At 61.9% G+C, this 17818-nt stretch overlaps 2 protein-coding genes across 2 annotated transcripts; both read right to left on the reverse strand.

The window, feature by feature from the left end:
* Positions 1-108: 108 nt before the first annotated feature.
* GOT2 (glutamic-oxaloacetic transaminase 2) lies at positions 109-9713 on the reverse strand. Its single transcript, XM_080552660.1, has 10 exons — positions 9548-9713; positions 5643-5799; positions 4186-4314; positions 3772-3831; positions 3516-3677; positions 3225-3329; positions 2937-3087; positions 2512-2677; positions 1419-1569; positions 109-941 (listed from the first exon to the last, which is right to left on the reverse strand). The coding sequence occupies exons 1-10, from the start codon at positions 9676-9678 to the stop codon at positions 819-821; spliced, it is 1335 nt and encodes a 444-aa protein (XP_080408786.1). The 5' UTR covers positions 9679-9713; the 3' UTR covers positions 109-818.
* A 1311-nt stretch (positions 9714-11024) lies between these two features.
* CALB2 (calbindin 2) lies at positions 11025-16868 on the reverse strand. The gene is made up of 11 exons (XM_080551819.1): positions 16711-16868; positions 14698-14774; positions 14121-14210; positions 13876-13956; positions 13188-13244; positions 13022-13099; positions 12793-12848; positions 12239-12278; positions 12085-12138; positions 11724-11795; positions 11025-11504 (listed from the first exon to the last, which is right to left on the reverse strand). Exons 1-11 carry the CDS (start codon positions 16820-16822, stop codon positions 11388-11390), a joined length of 834 nt encoding a protein of 277 aa, XP_080407945.1. The 5' UTR covers positions 16823-16868; the 3' UTR covers positions 11025-11387.
* Between the last annotated feature and the right edge of the window lie 950 nt (positions 16869-17818).

The following is a 17818-nucleotide window of genomic DNA, read 5'->3' on the forward strand; positions in this document are numbered from 1 at the left end:
GGGCCCACACTCTGGTTCGTGGCAGTGGAACACAGAGCCTGGCTTGCAGGCAGGGCCGATGTGCTTGGGGTACAGGGCAGGGGAGAGGCAGAGATGCACAGAGAGCAGTTTTCGGAGGAGGTTCTTATTGAAGGGCGAGGAATTTTCACCTTATAGCACGGGAAGGGAGGTTCCGAGCAGTGACAGGGGTCTGCCACACACACCAACGCCACCGTGAATTACACTTGACAGATTCCCAGATGGAAAGAGCAAAGCCCACAGTGGAGCACATTTTAGTAGTTACAAGTCCTCAGAGCCTTTACATCGGTTGTTGGAGGGCAGCTTCAGCGCTGCCTGGCCCTGAGCCCAGCAGCAGGAGGTGGAAGAGGAGGGAAGCTGCAGCAGGACAGGCTGAGGAGGACACAGGAATGCACCCAAACAGCCCCCCTCAGCCCACCCCGCTCCCTGACCACTGCTGCCTGGGCGAGCAGCCTCACAAAGCCTTCTCATGGAGAAACGAGCGTGGGGATGCCTTCGGTGCCTACGCAGGTAGGATGGCAGAGCGCTAACCATTTGCTTCCTCCAGTGCAGATGGGTGCTGGGGCTGATGGACAAAGGACGAGCAGCAGGGGAGAATGGCTGTGACAAGTGGGAGCCAGCAATGATGTCCCTGCTCCACAACGTGGTGCGATTTTGACTAGGCTTCTACAACAACTCATCTACAAGATACATTCAGCAGCGGCGTTAAGTGCTGTGGTTGGAAGTATTCTGCTTGCTTCCTTTCCTTCCCCTTCTTCCACCAGCGGGGAAGGCCAACAGCTCCAGAGCACGCTCTGTCTTTACTTGGTGACTTGATGGATGGCATGAGCCAGGTAACCTACGTTGCCCGACGTAACGCCCGCCATGGAGATTCGGCCGTCCTTTGTCATATAGATGGAGAACTCCTTGATCAGCCGCTCCACCTGGGATGAAAGAGCAGAGTTCAAAATTCAGCCCGACCTCTACTCTGTTAGCAGATTGCAAATTTACCCAGCTTGCCAGAATCGACAGCAAGCTGGGTGCCAGCAGACACATCATCCAGCCACCTGCAGAGCTCTGGGAAAGCAAGAGCTGCTGCTCGGCTCTTGGGCAATACACAAACACTGCGGATGTTCAGCCAGGAGTCACCTCGCTGGAGCTGACCTCCAAGGTCACCTCAGAATGGCACTACGTGACTGCTTCCTTTGGCAGGCAAGCAGGCTACAATTGCTTTCAATCTCCACAAGCACAGCAGGGAGCAGAGCAAGACACGGGTCCCCACGGTGCTCCAGTTCTGCAGGCTTGGAAGATGTTCTTATCGACAAAGACCTGCCCCTGGAGGCTCATTCTGGCACCCACAGCCCACATTTTTCTGATAAGTACTACAAAGAACACCTCGATGCCAGGGGAACTGTGTTTACCTGCTCAGGCTTCAGCCCCGTGAAGCAAAACATGCCGATCTGGTCAGTGATGTGCTGCCAGTTGTGGGAGGATCCCTCTTTCTTGAGGTTGGACACCAGCTGAGTCCGCATGCCGATGATCCGGTCAGCCATGCCCTTCACCTCCACCAGCCTGAGAATTCAACCCAAGACCTGGTCAGAGCAGAGCTGTGATGCTCCAACGCTGCTCCCTCCCCAGCTACCCGGGAAGCAACCCTCTCCACCTTGTACCCCCAAAGCATGGGGTGTGTAACACGAGGCAAAGCAAACCCCAGAGAGCATGAACCTGTTGCTCCAGCTGGGCAGTTGCTTCTTTCTGCCAGCATCCAAAGGTGATAAAAAAGGTGCTATTTATTTATTCCATAGCTGTTGGACACTACAAGAGAGTCTCAGCATCTCTCACTGCTGAAAGCCATGGCAGAATTGGAGGCCTCAAGGCAGCACTGCCCAAACCCACATCAAACAACACCTGGGGCGTGCAGGGGTACCCCCAGCACAGGCAGACAGCCCCAGCTCCAAGGCCGTGCAGCGAGGGGACATCTCTGCCAGATCCTGGATCCGGCCAAAGCAGCGCAGCCCCAGCGAGGCCCCGACACACAGCCAGCCTTTGTCCTGCACGGCCAGCTGCTGCCAGGGACCCAGCACCCTGGGGGAGCCACGCAGGCTGACGCCAGGAAGCAGGCTCAGGGCACGAGGGTTACATTCCTGAGTTTTTATTCCCAAGGGACTTAAGCTTCCACTTCCCCCATGTGAGACTCACTAAGTGGCTACAATGCTTTAGTCAGTCTTTTGTGTTCCTGAGACAGGCAGCTCCTGCAGACTTCAATCCCAGGGAAGCTTTATCCCCTCCTCTAGAGTGTTTTCCGCCTCAGTAATGCAAGGGAAACCCGTACGTGCCGGGCTGGACTCATACTAGCCGATGCCAGTTGGATCTGAGCAGGGATTTCCCCAGAGGACGGCAGCAGCGCGTGGTGCTGACTGTACCCTGCAGCTATCAACCAGCTGCCTGTGGCACAGCAGGCAGCAAGCACGGCATCACGCCTCGCCGTCACAGGCACTGGGAGTTCCCTCTTACCACTCTTTCCGCAGCTCAGGGGTGTTCAGGATGATGGAGGCGATGCGGGCTCCGTTCAGGGGCGGGTTGGAGTACATGGGACGGATGAGGATCTTCAGCTGCGACTCGACCCTCTTGGCTTCCTCTACGTCACTGCAGATCACCGTGAAGGCACCCGCACGCTCTCCTGAAATGGAGGCGGTCAGGTCCCAGCCTCTGCCCGTGGATACCCAGGGCTGGGGCGGGACTCCTCCAAACACCACGCTGGTTTAGCGGAGCCCTGCCCTCCAGTAGGGTCCCTAGCAGCTCCCTCCTGCGCCCTGTCCAGTACTACAGGATGGGCACGCACAGGCAGCAGGTGGCACCGGGAGAGTGCCAGGCATCTCTAGGAAGACGCTGGCTGCTAATCCAGCCCGGAAGAGTCCCCCCACCACCGCCCAACTCACCGTACAGCCCCATGTTCTTGGCGTAGGACTGCGACAGCACGATGTTGATGCCCTGCTCGATGAAATGCCGCACAGCCCAGGCGTCCCGGTTGATGTCCCCGCTGGCAAAGCCCTGGTAGGCCATGTCGAAGTACACCAGGAGGTTCCGTTTCTGCCAGAGAAGGAGTGGCAGTGTCACAGAGTGTCCAGCTGGTGCTTGCGAGGAGACACCAGCTACGTGAAAGAGGAAACCAGAGATCTGGTTTTCCCAGGAAGCGCGCAGCATCCCTGGGACACCTCACTGCTCACCTTCACCACGGCTGCCAGCTCCTTCCACTGCTCCTGCCGGGGATCCACTCCGGTGGGGTTGTGAGCACACGCGTGCAAGAGGATGATGCTCTTCTCTGGAATTTTCTAAGGAAGATGGAACAGACAGTGAGTGGTTGACAACATCTGGGCACTCTCCTCGGGTGGTGAGATGTGACTTGCCCTGGATGGGCCCTGCAGGGCTCCCAGCCTCCATTCAGCACAGGTAGGCTAACACAAGATCATCCATTCCCCACATCACCTCCCTGCTTCCAGCTGTGAAAGGCAACTCACAGAAATGTCCTCCATGGCTCCAGTGAAGTCAAGGCTGCACGTTTTGGGGTCGTAGTAGCGGTAAGCCTGAAGTTGCAAGCCTGCATCGCGGAAGATGGGCGTGTGATTGCCCCAGGAGGGTTTGGGTAGGTACACGTCACGGCTGGACTTGAAGAACCGTTGCTGACCAAGAGAAAGACAGAGTGTTCAGACAGACTGACAGACTCAGCTCCTGCCAAAAGACGTCTCTTCCTTCCCCAGCCAGCCAGGGACTCACCAAAAAATTGGCTCCGATTCGCAGAGATCCAGTCCCAGAAATACCCTGCACGGTGACATACTGCAAGGGAAGGAACAAGGACGGGAGTCTGAGCGGATGCAGTAGGATACAGCAACAGCCCAGCCACCACGATGACATCAGCGCGCGCACACCACGGTGACAGCTGACCCAAACAGGGACATGGGGCTGGAGGGGACCGCATGGATCTGCCCCTCGTAGGGCAGGGAGTCGGACCTTTTTGGGGCCCCCTCCTCGGGAAGGGCTGCTTTACCACACCTGCCGAGGAGGTTAGCCCTGGGGCTAGCCAGCCAGCAGCTCAGAGGCACCAGCAGCCATGCCAGCCCTGCTTGGTGCCCACATACTGCCCACAAGTCACCGTGCTGCCCACCCCCTGCTCCCCAGCCCGCTCCTTACCCGGCCGCTCTTGAAAGCCTCGCTGTTTTCACCCAGCGCCAGTTCTGCCGATGCCCGGGTGAAATCCGCCAGCCCCCCGATGGGCAAGTACTCCTTGTCCATCTTCTTGGAGGCTATCATGGCCTCTGCCTGGAAAGGAGGACACACATTCAGCATGGAAAGCATCACCACGGAGAGGACGGTGGACAGCTCATGGTCACTTCTCTTCACATTTGCTCTCTCAAAAGCAGCAAAGGCTGGCAGGAGCTTCTCTTCAGAGACTGGGGCCCATCACAGCCAGAGGAGCAGTACATTTCTGGTACATTTCCTGCTTTTACCATGGGACAAGGTCCCCCGGCAACCACCAGATCCCTCAGTGGGTGTCACCATCAGCCTGGCAGAGCCAGGTGACCGGGAGCCAGAGGAGAGCACCAATTCCAGCCCATTACGAGCTAGCGCTGCTGCACAGGGACACACATTTCTTTTCCCACACTGGAATGGTCCCCCCAGGATGGGGAGACTTGCCTGTTATGGTGGAGCAGAGGCCGTCTCTACACAGAGACACCCCAAACCAGGTAGGTCAGCAAGCTCTTCGTGGTGCCTTGTCACGCTGTGAAGGTTATGGAACTAGATAAAGAAGATTTAAAAAAAATCCAGGAAACCCAGCCAATTTTGAAAGCAGCCTGACTGACAGCCTTTGGAGGTGGCTGCCTCCACCTTTGCTGATCTCTGCTGCTTTCAGGCAGAGCCGGCACTAGAACCAGTCCAAGTTTTTATTTAACAAAGCATCAGACTAAAATACGGTGATGTAGACAATCGGAGCGCTCTGGGAACCCTGTCCGTACTCCCAGAGCAGCGGGACGACGCTGGCAGCGTTCACACAGCACCAGAAGCTCCTCCTGACACCACCCGGGTTCCCTGGTTATGACCCAGCTGTGGTGCGGGCTGACGCAGGAGTGAGGGCAAGGGATGGCTTTAAATCCCACACCAATGGGGAGCGGGGACAGCGCATCCTCCCGACACCAAGGAGACCAGCCAGGCAACGTGCGCGTCAGCTGGCGGCTATTTAGCGGCCCATTTCCACATGCAGAGCCCCCGAAGGCTCCGTAATCCCCTCAAGGGCAGAGTCCACATCCAGCTCCCCGGGCTGGAGTTTTAGAGTTTTAGTCTGGCTTATGGAGAAGCTGGTAATGAAGGCTCAGCAGAATTTCTAAGGCTAATCCAGTGAGGGGACAACGTCAGCTCTTTCCTCGGCCCAGAGAACGTCGGTTTGTTCAAGGAACACCTTGAGGTTGAGAATACACCTGGGCTGGGGGGGCTCCTGGAAGTCAGCAACAGATTAGACTGACCTGGAAGGGGCCAGGACAACTATTCCCTGTTTTATCCGCTACTACACAACCACCCCATGCCTCAGAAGCACTGGCACTGCTCACAGAGGCATCTGCACAGCGCCCGCTGCCCCGCAGCACCCGGCTCACCTTGCGAACGCAGCTCAGCACGTACGGCTTCCCGTTGTCGTCCCGGTACGCCCCCACACCCAGGTTCATCTTCTTGGAGTTGGTGTCGCGCTTGAAAGCTTCTGTCACCCCCAGGATAGGGTCGGGGGGACCCATCTCCACGTGGGACCACCATGAGCTGGAGGGGAAGGAGCATCTCAGGGTTAGGCTGGAGGACGGGGCACGGCGCGGTGCCCCGCAGCTCCCGAGGTCTGCACGGCTGAGGAGGACGCACACCACCAGGGACACAAGCAGCCGTGCTGTGGCTCTGTACGGGCAGAACGGGCACAAACCCCGTGTGCCACCTCCAGGCACGGCAGCGACGTTTCTGGGGGCCCAAGCAGAGCAGCACGAGCGATGCCAGGCGGGCGTTTGTGTGAAGCACGAACACTGAGCTTCTACCGAGCTCCTGGAGAGGCTCTCGTGCATGAAGCTAACCTGCTGTTCCCACAGCATTGGCTTCCTAGCGGGTATTTCCCTCCCCTGCCCTACAAACCCCGCCTGGCTCTAACACGGGTGTTGTAGCCAGACAGTTTTCCTGGAAATCAGGCAGGACGCTTTCCTCCCAGCACGACGAGCGAGGAGCTCCCGGCAGCCAAGCACAGGCCCTCCCTGCGTCAGCTCCAAAAGCCTCCTGCCCGCTGCCGGGCGTCCTGGAGGCACTGAGCTCCTCGGAACGCCAAGGACAGGACAGGCCACGCTATAAAAAGAAACTCCTTGGCCTCAGCCTCCCCCCGCCCCGCGCTCAGGCTGGTGGGGGCAGGAGGTGTCGGCTTCACCTCGCTGCTCAGCCCGGGGAGGTAACAGCGCCGTACAGGAACGCGGTGCAAGGGGCTGGGGAACCGAGAGAGGCTCTCGTGCCAACAGGAAAACGAAACTCACGAGTCACTTCTCCCTCCACTCGGGCCCTGTTTTGGGTCTGTTTAGACCCAGTTTAGTCGCTACACAAACATACTTTGCACCAGCTCGTGTGTGTAGATTGCTTCCCCTCAGAGCCCACCCCTCCCCGTTGCCGCACGCTCCCAGCGCCGCAGCATTTCCAAACAAAACCCCTCCGCTTCCCGTCTCAACGAGCTCTGTGGAAAAACAGCAGCGAGCACGTACGAGGCAGACACCTCGTCTCGTTTAAAAATGGAAGAAGTGTTTAGCCTCCCCCAGCCCACGGAGCGGAGAGGTAATTAAGACTCGCTAAGCACGGGATCAGCCTCGCAGAGGATGAGTCACTCGTGCCAGGACGCGCCCCGCAGCGGGACACGCAGCGCATCCCTCCGTGGTTTACCTGGCTTGCGATTATTTTGGCACCCAGGGCCGTCCTCCTGCCGGGCTGCTCACCAAGAGGCTCACGGTGTTGGAGGTGTTCAGGTCCTGCACACCTCAGCAGGTCACAACGGCTGCAATTAGCGCTGATCCTGCAGGCATTCACCTAAGCTCCAGGGCTCCAGAGTTAAATACTTTTGTTCTGAGCCTTGCGATCGGCTTAGGGCTGCTTTAGGGCCGATTTTCCCGTTCTCAGCCCGAGGGCTTTGGGGTGTAGGCAGCAGAAGGGCTCCTCTGCTGCTTCCAGGGAGCGCAGCTGGCAGGGGGACAGGAGGAAACAGCCCACGATGAGATGTCCAAACACACCAAGACACCCAGGAGGGATCAGCCAAAGCCTTCCCAAGGGGCTTGGGACCAGGGGCTGAACAGGGACCTAAGCCCGCAGGCCCTACCACACCCCACGTTACCATGAAGTGCCGCCTCTGCGCTGCATTGTATTTTATTTCAGGCAATCCAAAGAGCGCTGGTCTCAGATAAAGGTCAGAGTCATAAACTGCCCGGCCTCCCTGCCCACGCCGCAGGGCTGGAGGCGTTTCGGTGCCGAGACCCGAGGGAAAGGCAGCTCAAGCTGCGGTTGCTCTGCCGGAGGTTTGCTCGGGGCAAGCCAGGAAAAGTTTTTCCATCCACTTCTGGGCAGGAGTGAGTCAGCGCCGGGGCGCGGAGCGGGGCTGTTATCCTGCAGCCTCCCTGCTTTCTGCCAGGCCGCCCCCCAACGTGTGATGTGGGACAGAAGGGGCAAAAAACACACCAGGAACCCCATAAAGGAGCACCGCCCGCTAACTGTGTCTGCGGGACCCAGGAGCTGTGCTTTTGGGCTCCCACCAGGCCCGCACAGGAAGCCTTCCCCCACGTGGACAAGCACTTCCAGCTCTGCTGAAGGTTTCCTTTGTTCCCCACGGCACGGCCACGCCAGGCGCTGGTTTCGGAGCCTCTGCCAAAGCCCTGCAGCAGCTCTGCAAGCCCCAGCGGAGCCAAGAGGCCAAAGGCTCCGCGCGCGCGATGCCACAGCTCCAGCAAATATTTACAGGAGAAGGACGCCAACGGGCCGCTCCTGCGAGCCCAGAAAGCCCCAGGTGGCCGCGGGGAGCTGCCCGCCCAGAGGAGCGTTGACAGCAGCCGCCTCGTGGTGCAGGAGGGCTGAGCACCAGCCCTGTGGGACTCGGTGTGCCCAAGGGGCTGCCTTCACCGTTCTGGCTCTCGTCACCTCCGCCCTGACTTCAGGGCTCCTGTGCCAGAGCACAAATTCCTGAAGATCAGGGAGGGGAGGACTGCTGCTCACTGCTCGGCATCCCCACGGGCTGCGTGGGAACAAGGCGCAAAGGCTCCTCGCTCGCAGGAGGCACAGCCTGAGTAGCTTTAGGTGACCTACATCCAGCGGGGTAATTTGCAGCCGTCTAACGAACCTGAGGAAGGCGAAGCCGCCATGGATTGGCCGCCACAGGCCTGCTGCAGGGAAGGCACAGGACCAAGGGCAGAATTGGGCAAATCAACGCGTAACAGCCCTCTGCACCCGCTGCAACGGGGAAACTCCACTTCCCTGTGCTGCCCCGGGCTGGGGCCCGTCCCCTGCAGCTTCCCAGAGCCAGCAGGGACCAGGAGGCTCTGCCGGGAAGAGCAGCGGGGCTCAGACCCCTTGGCAGGCTCAGACCCCTTGGCTGCTCAGTGCTGCCACTGGGGTGTCCCCAGAGGCTGCCCTGGGGCTCCGGCTGCACCCCCTGTCCTCACATCCATCCCTCCGTCCTCGCGTCCAGCCCTCCGCTAACTCCAGAGCAGGGAGCCCAGTGCAGAACAGCCCCTACAGGAACGCCACGTGCCAGGCAGCAGCCCCCGGCCCCATTTCAAGGCACACGGGGTCCCCGGGACCCCAGTGCGTGGGGCCCCCCCCTCCCCGTGTCTCGGCGCACAGGAACCCAGCAGCCCCAACCCAGCCTCGCCGTGTACGGTGTACCTGGGGCCCCCCGCACGTCCCCAGCCCCGTGCCCTGGCGCAGGGGGACCCCCGCCCCGCTGCACGCCCCGGTGCACGGACCGCCCCCGCCCCATCCCATGCCGCGCAGCGCTGCCCCCTGCCCAGCACGGACCCTGTATCTCGGTGCGCAGGGCCCCATGGCCCCCTCCCGTGGGTGGGCAGCACCCCCACACCCCGCTGCAGGCCCCAGCCCCACACCCTGGTGCACAGGCCCCCGGCCCCCCTGTACGCCCCCGCCCCCATATCCCGGTGCTCAGGGCCCGCCCCCGACCCCTCTGCCCGCGCCCCCCTCCCCGCCCCCCCCTCGCCCTCCACGCGCCTCCTCAAGGGCAGCCGGGGGCCGCCGGGCCCGCCCGCAGCCAATCAGGGCGCGCGCCCCCCGACTCGCCCGGCCCGCCCGGCCAATGGGCGCGCCGTCCCCATGGCAACGCCGCTCCCGCCCCCCACCACCCGGCCTACGGGCCGCCCCGAGGGACACGCTTCCTCACCGCGAAGCCCTCCCTGCCCCCCACGAGGCCGCCCCCTCCCCACAGCGGCGGCGGCCGGGCCCTGGCGGCGCCGAAGCGGCTCCGGCGGCGGCCCCCGAGGCCTCCGGGCCTCACCTGGCGCGGACGGCGGCGGCGCGGCGGGGGGCGGCGAGGAAGCGGCAGCTCTGCAGCAGCGCCATGGCGGCGGGCGGGAGGGTGTGAGAGCAGCCGGCAGACAGAGCTCCCCGCGGCACCGCACCGCGCATGCGCAGCGCCACTCACGGGAGACTCCGCCCCCTGGCGGCCCCGCCCCCTGGTGGCCCCGCCCCGCCCACAGCGCCCCCTGGCGGCCGGGAGGTCCCCGTGCGGCAGCGCCCGGCGGGGGGCGCTGGGCTGTGCTGGGCTGTGCTGGGCGGTGCTGCGCCCTGCTGGGCTGTACTGGGCTATACTGGGCTGTGCTGCGCCCTGCTGGGCTGTACTGGGCCGCACTGGGCGGTGCTGCGCCCTGCTGGGCTGTACTGGGCTGCACTGGGCTGTGCTGCGCCCTGCTCTGCTGTACTGGGCTGCACTGGGCGGTGCTGCGCCCTGCTGGGCTGTACTGGGCGGTGCTGCGCCCTGCTGGGCTGCACTGGGCTATACTGGGCTGCGCTGAACTATACTGTGCTGTACTGGGCTGCATGCACCATCCTGGTCGGTACTGGGCTATTCTGGGCTGTACAAGACTGCACTGCGCCATACTGGGCTGCACCACACCACACTGGGCTATACTTATGCTATACTGGGCTGTACTGCACCGTACTGAGTTGTACCAGGCTATTCTGGGCTGTACAGGACTGCAGTACACCATAGTGGGCTATACTGAGCTGTACTGGTGTCTACTGGTCTGTACAAGACTGCACTGCACCATACTGGGCTATACGGGACTGCACTGCAGCTCACTGGGCTGTGCTATGCCATACTGGGCTGTACTGGGCCTTACGGAGCTGCACCGCACCGTACTGGGCTGCAGAGGGCAGCGGTGGGACACACTGGACTATACAGGACTGCACTGGGCCATACTGGGCTGTTATGGGTTATGTGGGTCTATACTGCACCATACAGCCTGTACCAGGCCATACAGGACTGCACTGGGCCATACTGGGCTGTATTTATGTTATACTGGGACATACAGGTACAGGACCACAGTGCACCATACTAGGAAATACTTATGTTATACTGGGCCTTACTGGTTTGTGCTGCACCATACTGGGCTGTACTGACTCTACTGGGCTCTACATGACTGCCCTGCACCATACTGGGACATACAGGGCTGTACAGGCCCACACTGCACCACGCTGGGTTATACGGGGCCGTACTTCTGTTATACTGGGCTGTATGGGTGTGTGCTGCACTGTATGGGGATATACTGGGCCCTACTGGGCTCTGCAGGGCCATACTGGGCTGTACTGGCTGCCCCCTGCCCACCAAGCCTGGACCCCCCCCCCGCCCCCCACATCTACAGCCCAGTGGGGCTGAAACCCGGACCTGCCACCCCATTTCCCAGCAAAAAACAGCATGTTAGGGAAAAAAAAAAAAAAGAATCCAACCATGAATGAATGAATGGTGCAAACACTTTTTTTTTTTCCATTTTTTTTAATTTTATTTTTTGCTCTAAACCTATAGTTTTTGCCCTGGCGAGGCGGCCCAGCTGCCCTTGCTGAGCCCCCGCGGTGCTGCGGCCCCCTCCCAGCTTTGTTTGCGAACTCGTCTTTGGTAACAGAGAAAAAAAAATAAATAAATAACTCAAGAAGAGACCCAAAACCCAAAAGCATCCCCCCCTCCGAGAAAATGAACAAACAGAACAACCGAAAAGCAACCAGGCGGGTGGGATTAAAACCAAAATAAATTAAAAAATAAATATATATTTATGCCCGAGGCGGGGATTTCAACGGGGAAACGAAGCCGGGGCACGGGGAGGAGGAGGAGGGGGGGGAGGCTAGACGGGGGGCTCGCTGCAGAGCACGATCTCCAGCTCCTTGCGGTACAGCCTGCCGCCGTCGGAGAGGCTCATGATGCTCCGGCGGTAGTTGGTGAGCTGCTGGATGCTCATCTCCTGCGGGTGGGTCGGGGCTCTGCGTGCACCCATGGGTGCTGGCAGCCCCCTGCTCCCTCCGTCCCGGGAGCCGCCGCCGCCGCCTCCTGCCCGGCCTGGGCAGGGCCCGTGGGGACGGGGACACGCGGGGAGGGAGGGAGGTGGCCCCCGGGCAGGAGGTGTCCCCCGGGAGGTGCCGGTCCCCAGGGGCTCCGTCCCACCCCGCCGGTCCCCGCTTACCTTCTTGTTCTTCTCGTAGAGGTCCTTCAGCAGCGCGTCCAGCTCGTGCTCGTCGATGAAGCCGCTCCCGTCCTGGCAGGGGGGGACGTGAGCAGGGCACCAGCCTGGGACCATCCCGCGACCCCACGTCTCCCACCCCATGGAGGGATTGGGAAATCTCCCCCAGGGGACCCCCCCAGAGCTGCCACCTACACCAGAACCTCCCCAAAGCATCCCCGGCCCTGCGCAGTGGGGACAGCGCTGTGCCGAGCCGCTCCATCCCCGCATCCCCCTCTTCACCCCATCGTCCCCCTCTTCATCCCCGCTTTGTCCCCCTCTTGCCAGGGGCTCCCCACGCCCCCCTCTTCCCCCAGCTCCCTACCTTGTCATAAAACGCGAAGATGGCGTTGAATTCCTCCGAGGAGAGCTTCATCCCCTGGGCAGCGGGAGACGCGGAGGCATGAAGGGGAGCACAGAGGCACATCGCAAACATAGCGTAGGAATTTTATATAAATATATGTAAATATATATTTTACCTGAAACTTAAGAAGGAAGTTCTCTTGCACTGGCAAAAGTCTGAAAAGCAAGGGATGGGTGGAAAATTGTGAGCCAGGCTTCCCAAAACACCGCTCCGGACCAGGCACCACCGCGGTGGCTGAAGTGCTACTGGTGGGCGCAGAGCCCCCGCTCCCAGCCCGCCCAATCTCTGCGATGAGGTGAGAGCCCAATTTGGCCAAAATAACTTCTTTTTCCCCTCCCTCCTTTCTTTTCCAGGGGGAGTTTTGGGCTGGATCCGTCCCCAAGCCACCACAGGGCACGGGCAGGGTGGGGGCTCGGAGGGACGGGAGCGCAGCCAGGTGTGGGATGGTGGAGCCGAGGGGACCTGGCGCCTGCCATTGCCTTTCCAGAACGCAGATTCTGGGCTTTCTTCCTTAAAAAACACGGTCAGTGAGGCCAGGTGGGTCCTCACGGTCCCGCCCTGACCCTTCTCCTTCGCAGGGAGACACCGCGGGGTGGAGGAGAGCCAGAGCGACCTCCCGCCAGGCATCTTTTGGGCTTTGTGTCCCTCCCCACTGCCCCGTGGCCTTACCGGGACATCTCGGAGAGCCCCAGCTTCCCATCCCCGTTCATGTCGAACATCCGCAGCTGCAGGACACAAGCGGCCCCCGGTCACCCACTGCTGCCCCTGCGCCCCCTTCCACCAGCACCGGGGAGGGGAGCGATGGCTCCGGGCTCCCTCCCACCCGCCGTGGGGCAGTGCTGGAACCCCGCGGTCCCACGGGGCCGGGCTGGGGGTCCCCCCGCCGGCTGCCACCTACGATGGTCTGCGTGTACTCCTGCAGCTTGGGCTCGTCGTACGGCCGGTTTGCCTTCTTCAGCAGGTCCGACAAGAAGCCCTGCGGGGACAGGGGCCGCGCCGTCCCGCTGGCTGTCACCCCCCCGTGACAGCGGGGACGTCCCCGCGCCCACCCGCTCGCAGCCCACCTTGAGCTCGTTGGCCTCGATGTAGCCGCTGCGGTCCGTGTCGTACCGTCTCCACGCCTGGGAAGGAGCCGCCGTGAGCACCGGCGGGTGTCCCCGCACGGATCCTTACCCCAGCGACACCCCCGATGGGGATGGGGACACCGATCCCACCAGCAACCCGTGGGGCCAGTCACCACCCCGTGCCTCTGTCATCCCGCCATGGTGGGTCACCCACGGGGCAGGACGCTTCCTGAGCCGTGGCTTTGTGCCGGAGTTGAGGCGCTATTGTCCTTGCTGTGGCTCACCAAGCGGGTAATTAATATTTAATTACCTTCCCCAATTAAACGGAGCTCTCCGCTCTGCTTTCAGGTGTTGCCTCCAGCTTGGACCTCAGGGTCACTGTCCGAGCGTGGCGTGACGGCCGCCCACCGGTCCCCTCCAGCCCCAGCTGGGGTCGATTTTACCCCCAAAATTCCTTGGGGACGATTTATCCACCAGGCTGCTTTCCGGGGCCGGTTTTACCCCAAAAAGCAGGGGTTTGGGGCTGCTCGTGAAGAGCATCTCTCCCTGCACCACCGAGTACCAGCGCGAGGTGCTCGGCTGCCCCAAGGTCCCCCGAGGCCAGGTGGATTTCGGTGCCGCTTGTTCTGGCAGAGGATCCGGGCACCGCAGCGGTGGGGAAGGTCCACGCGCCGCCCGCCCCGCTCACCTCCATGAACTCCGCGCTGGAGCCCACGTGCTGGCGGAAACACAGCAGGAAATTCTCCTCCGTGGGCAGGATCTGGGCCAGCTGTGGGGAGCGCGAGGGTCAGCGGGGACCGCGGGCATCAGCGGGGCACCACGAGCTCACGGTGCCCTGCTCGCGGCCCCGACCCAGCTTCGCCGAGCGCCTCCCCACCCGGCTGCACTGCCGGTCCCACAGCCCCGTCCTCCTCCTCCTCCAGCATCGCTCACCTCGGCCATCTCGATTTTGCCGTCCGCGTTTTTGTCGTACTTGTGCATGAACTCCTTCATCTTGTCGCCCAGCTTGTCCTTCCGGGAGTCCTGCTGGCAGCGAGAGGGGTCAGGAGCATTTTCCCTGCCTTGCTGTCAAAACCCTGAGCTGTTCTTCCCTTCCCATCCCATCCCTCCAGGAGAGGGGACGCAGGACATGCAGCCCAGCCGGGATGACATCGAATGGCACAAGTGACACGGCCACCAGCGTCCCAGCACGACCAGGACCAGGAGCCCCCAGCCTCAGCTTCCCATGCGGACCCGTGCCTCAGTTTCCCCCCCACCCCTTCGGGAAGCCCTGCAGCTCCCCTGATGTTTTTAACCAGGGCTTCTTCGCTCAGGGCACGCTGCCACCGACCTGGCGGTGTGCCAGTCCCTTCCCAGGGGGGTCCCCACCCGCGGGACCACGCCGTGACCCAGCACAGCGGTCCCACCGCTCTCCCAGCCATTCCCCAGCGAGATGCGTCTGCCAGCGGCCCAAAATTTGGGGCAGGAGGGACGTGGGGAAGGAGGGAGCAAAGCCAGGAGAGCCCCTTACCACCCCGGCCCCCTTCCGAGCGCTTTCCAGCTCCTGGAAGAAGTTTTCCAGCTCCTTTCCTTCGATGTAGCCATTTCCTGGGGAGGAAATTTTAAAAAAGGGAGCTAAACCCCTCGGGTGTTTTCCAGGGCAGGGATGCTGCCGGGGGATGTTTAATTAAACCTCTCGGTCCTGCCCGAGCATCCTCCAGCCAGGGCCTTCGGGAAACGGCACAGCCCCGGGGTGGGACGGAGAGGTGGCCGAGGGACGGGTTCCTCGGCGCTGCCACCCACCAGAAATCCTCCTGCCCACACCTGGCACCGCTGGGGCGGCCGCACTGGCTTTCCTCCCCCTTTCCTCCGCACTGCCTGACCGAAGGCGAGCTCAGGCTCTTCCTTGCAGGCATCCATAGCACGGCCCCCTCCCCCCAAAACCCCCCAATCCTTCCCCCTTTCAGCCTCGGAGGCTGCTCAGGGCTTGAACCATCGGTGCCGGCGGACCCCAGGCAGCGGCTCCACCACAGCGCCCGCAGCCGGGCAGGGGTCCCACTGGGACGAGGGGGTGGGCACCAGCCCGGTGGGACCCTGGGCTCCTTCTTCTGCAGGGATTTCGCCTCTGTCACCCAGCCAAGGTCACGGCCGTGGCGCCTCCTTCCCAGCAGGGACCTCCTCGCCCTGCAGCCTCGCCGGGGATGGGCACCAGCCCCTCGCTGCACCTCTCCCGCTGCCCCCCGGCTGGTTTCATCCTCCCCATGGGGACGCCCACCTTTGGGTGCCCCCCGCAGCCCCAGCGCCCTGCAGGGGGGTTACGGCACCCTGGGGACACGTCCCCGAGACTGGGGACAGAGCTGAGGGAGGCAGCTCCATGGGTGCAGGGGGGAGGAATCAGCGGTGGGGCTGAGCTGGGAGAGGAACGACCCCAAAAACCCATCGCCTGACCCCAAAAACCCATCGCCTGGCGCCTCCTGCACGAGCTGCCGCTCGCTTCGGGGGCGAGCTGCTGCCCGCAGAGCGCCGCGGGGATGCTCGGGGTGCCCCGACCACCCCACCGCGAGCCCCGCCACGTCCCCGTGCCACCGCCACGCGGGCCCCCCGGGCACGCAGCGAGCCCTGCGCGGCCACCGGGCACCCCCTGGCCCTGGTGCAGTGGGGCCGGGGGCCGGCAGCGGCAGCCCCGGGGAGGGGGCAGCTGCAGCAGCTGGAATGGGCTGCGGGGCACCCGGGGCTGCTCGCCTTTTCCTTTCCTTTTTTTTTTTTTTGTTCTTTTCAGCATTATTTTTGCTTCTTCTTTCCACTTTTTTGCCCCCTTTTTTTTTTTTGCCAATTTCATTCTTTTTTTTGCCAATTTGATTTGCCTTTTTTTGCCAGTATGATTTACCCTTTTTTTGCCCTTTTTGCCAATTTGTTTTGCCCTTTCTTGCCAGTTTGTTTTAGCCTTTTTTTTTTTGCCAGTTTGTTTTGCCTTTTTTTGCCCTTTTTTGACAGTTCATTTGGCTTTTTTTTGCTAATTTGTTTTGTCATTTTTTCCCTTTTTTCCCCGATTTGTTTTGCCCTGTTTCCCCCTTTTTTGCCAATTTGTTTTACCTTTTTTTCCCCAATTTGTTTTGTCCTTTTTCCCCTTTTTTTTGCCATTTTTTGCCCTTTTTTCTTTTTTTTGCTAGTTTGCTTTACCTTTTTTTCCCCTTTTTTGCCAATTTGCTTTACCTTTTTTCCCCCCCGTTTTGCCAAATTGTTTTACCTTTCCCCCCCCCGTTTTTGCCAATTTGTTTTGCTTTTTTTTCCCCTTTTTTGCCAATTTAAGTAGCTTTTTTTTTTTTTCCCCCCGCAACACATCACATTTAAATTTTTTCCCCTCTTTCTCGCAATCCCCCTGCTCTCCCCCAGCAGCAGCAGCAGGGCACGGAGCAGCTCCCCACCCCACCCCACCCCACCCCACCCCACCCCATCCCCGCGCACCGGGCCAGAGGGGGGGGGGCTGCGGCCGGGACCCCCGACCCCCCCCCCGGTCCCCCTTCCCCCGTCCCCCCGCACTGACCGTCGGCGTCGAAGTGCCGCCACACGTCGAGGAACTGGGACGCGCTCAGCTCGGCCAGGTGCAGGTGCGGGGCCGCCCCCCCGTGCGGGGCCGCCGCCTCCCTGCCGGCCATGCTCCGCCGCTGCCGCCGCCGCCGCCGCCGCCCGCTTTTATACCGGGACGGGCGGGGCGCGGCCGCCAGGGGGAGCCGGGCACGGGGCGACGGCGGCCGGGGCGGGGGGAGAGGGGGACGGGGGGGTGGGCCCGGCCTGGGGGCGTCCTGTGCCGCCTGCCCCCATCCTGTGCCACCTGCCCCTGCCCCGTGTTACCTACCCCCGGCCAGTGCCACCTAGCCCTGCCCCATGTCACCTGCCCCACGTCACCTAGCCTTGCCCCATCACTTACCCCTGCCTATGCCACCTACCCTTCTCATCGCACCTGCCCTCTGTCACCTACCCCTGGCCAGCGCCACCTACCCCTGTCCTGTGTCACCTGCCCCTGCCTCACATCACCTCCCCCTGCCCTCACACCTCCCCCTGTCCCACACCTAGCCCTGCCCTGTGCCACCAACTGTGTGCCCTGTGCCACCTAGCCCTACTCTGTCGCCTCCCCCTGCCGTATCACCTCCCCCTGCCCTGTCACCCTGCCCTGTCCCCCTCTCCTCCCCATCACTCCGTCCCTTCCTCCCTGCACCACCAGCCCCTGCCCGTGTCACCCAGCCCCGTCTGTCCCCACGTCCCTGCCCCATGTCCCCGTGTCCCTGTGCCGTGCCACCAACAGGTGAGGGACAATGCCAGCGGCCAAGTGCCACCTGTGCCCCCCCAGACACCAAACCTGCCCCCTGTGCCCACTTTTTGAGGAAGAAGCAATGAGTTTTAACTAGGAGCAATCAGTTTTATTCCACAAAAGTCCCCGTGTGGGGACGTGCAGGATCTGGTCCCCAGGCTTTGCCCGCCCTGCCGGGGGGCTTCGGGGCGAGGGGGGAGCACTCCCCGCCCCGTGTCCCCAGCTCCCCGGGTGGCAGGGACGTTCCCCACGCCAGGCAGCATCCCCTGGCTTCTGTCACCGCCGGCCGGTGGGGAGCCGTTGTCATGGCTACGGGGGGGGAAATGATAATTCACATCCCGAA

Source organism: Anser brachyrhynchus, assembly GCF_964034855.1.
Source record: "Anser brachyrhynchus genome assembly, chromosome: 12".
Lineage (NCBI taxonomy): Eukaryota > Metazoa > Chordata > Aves > Anseriformes > Anatidae > Anser > Anser brachyrhynchus.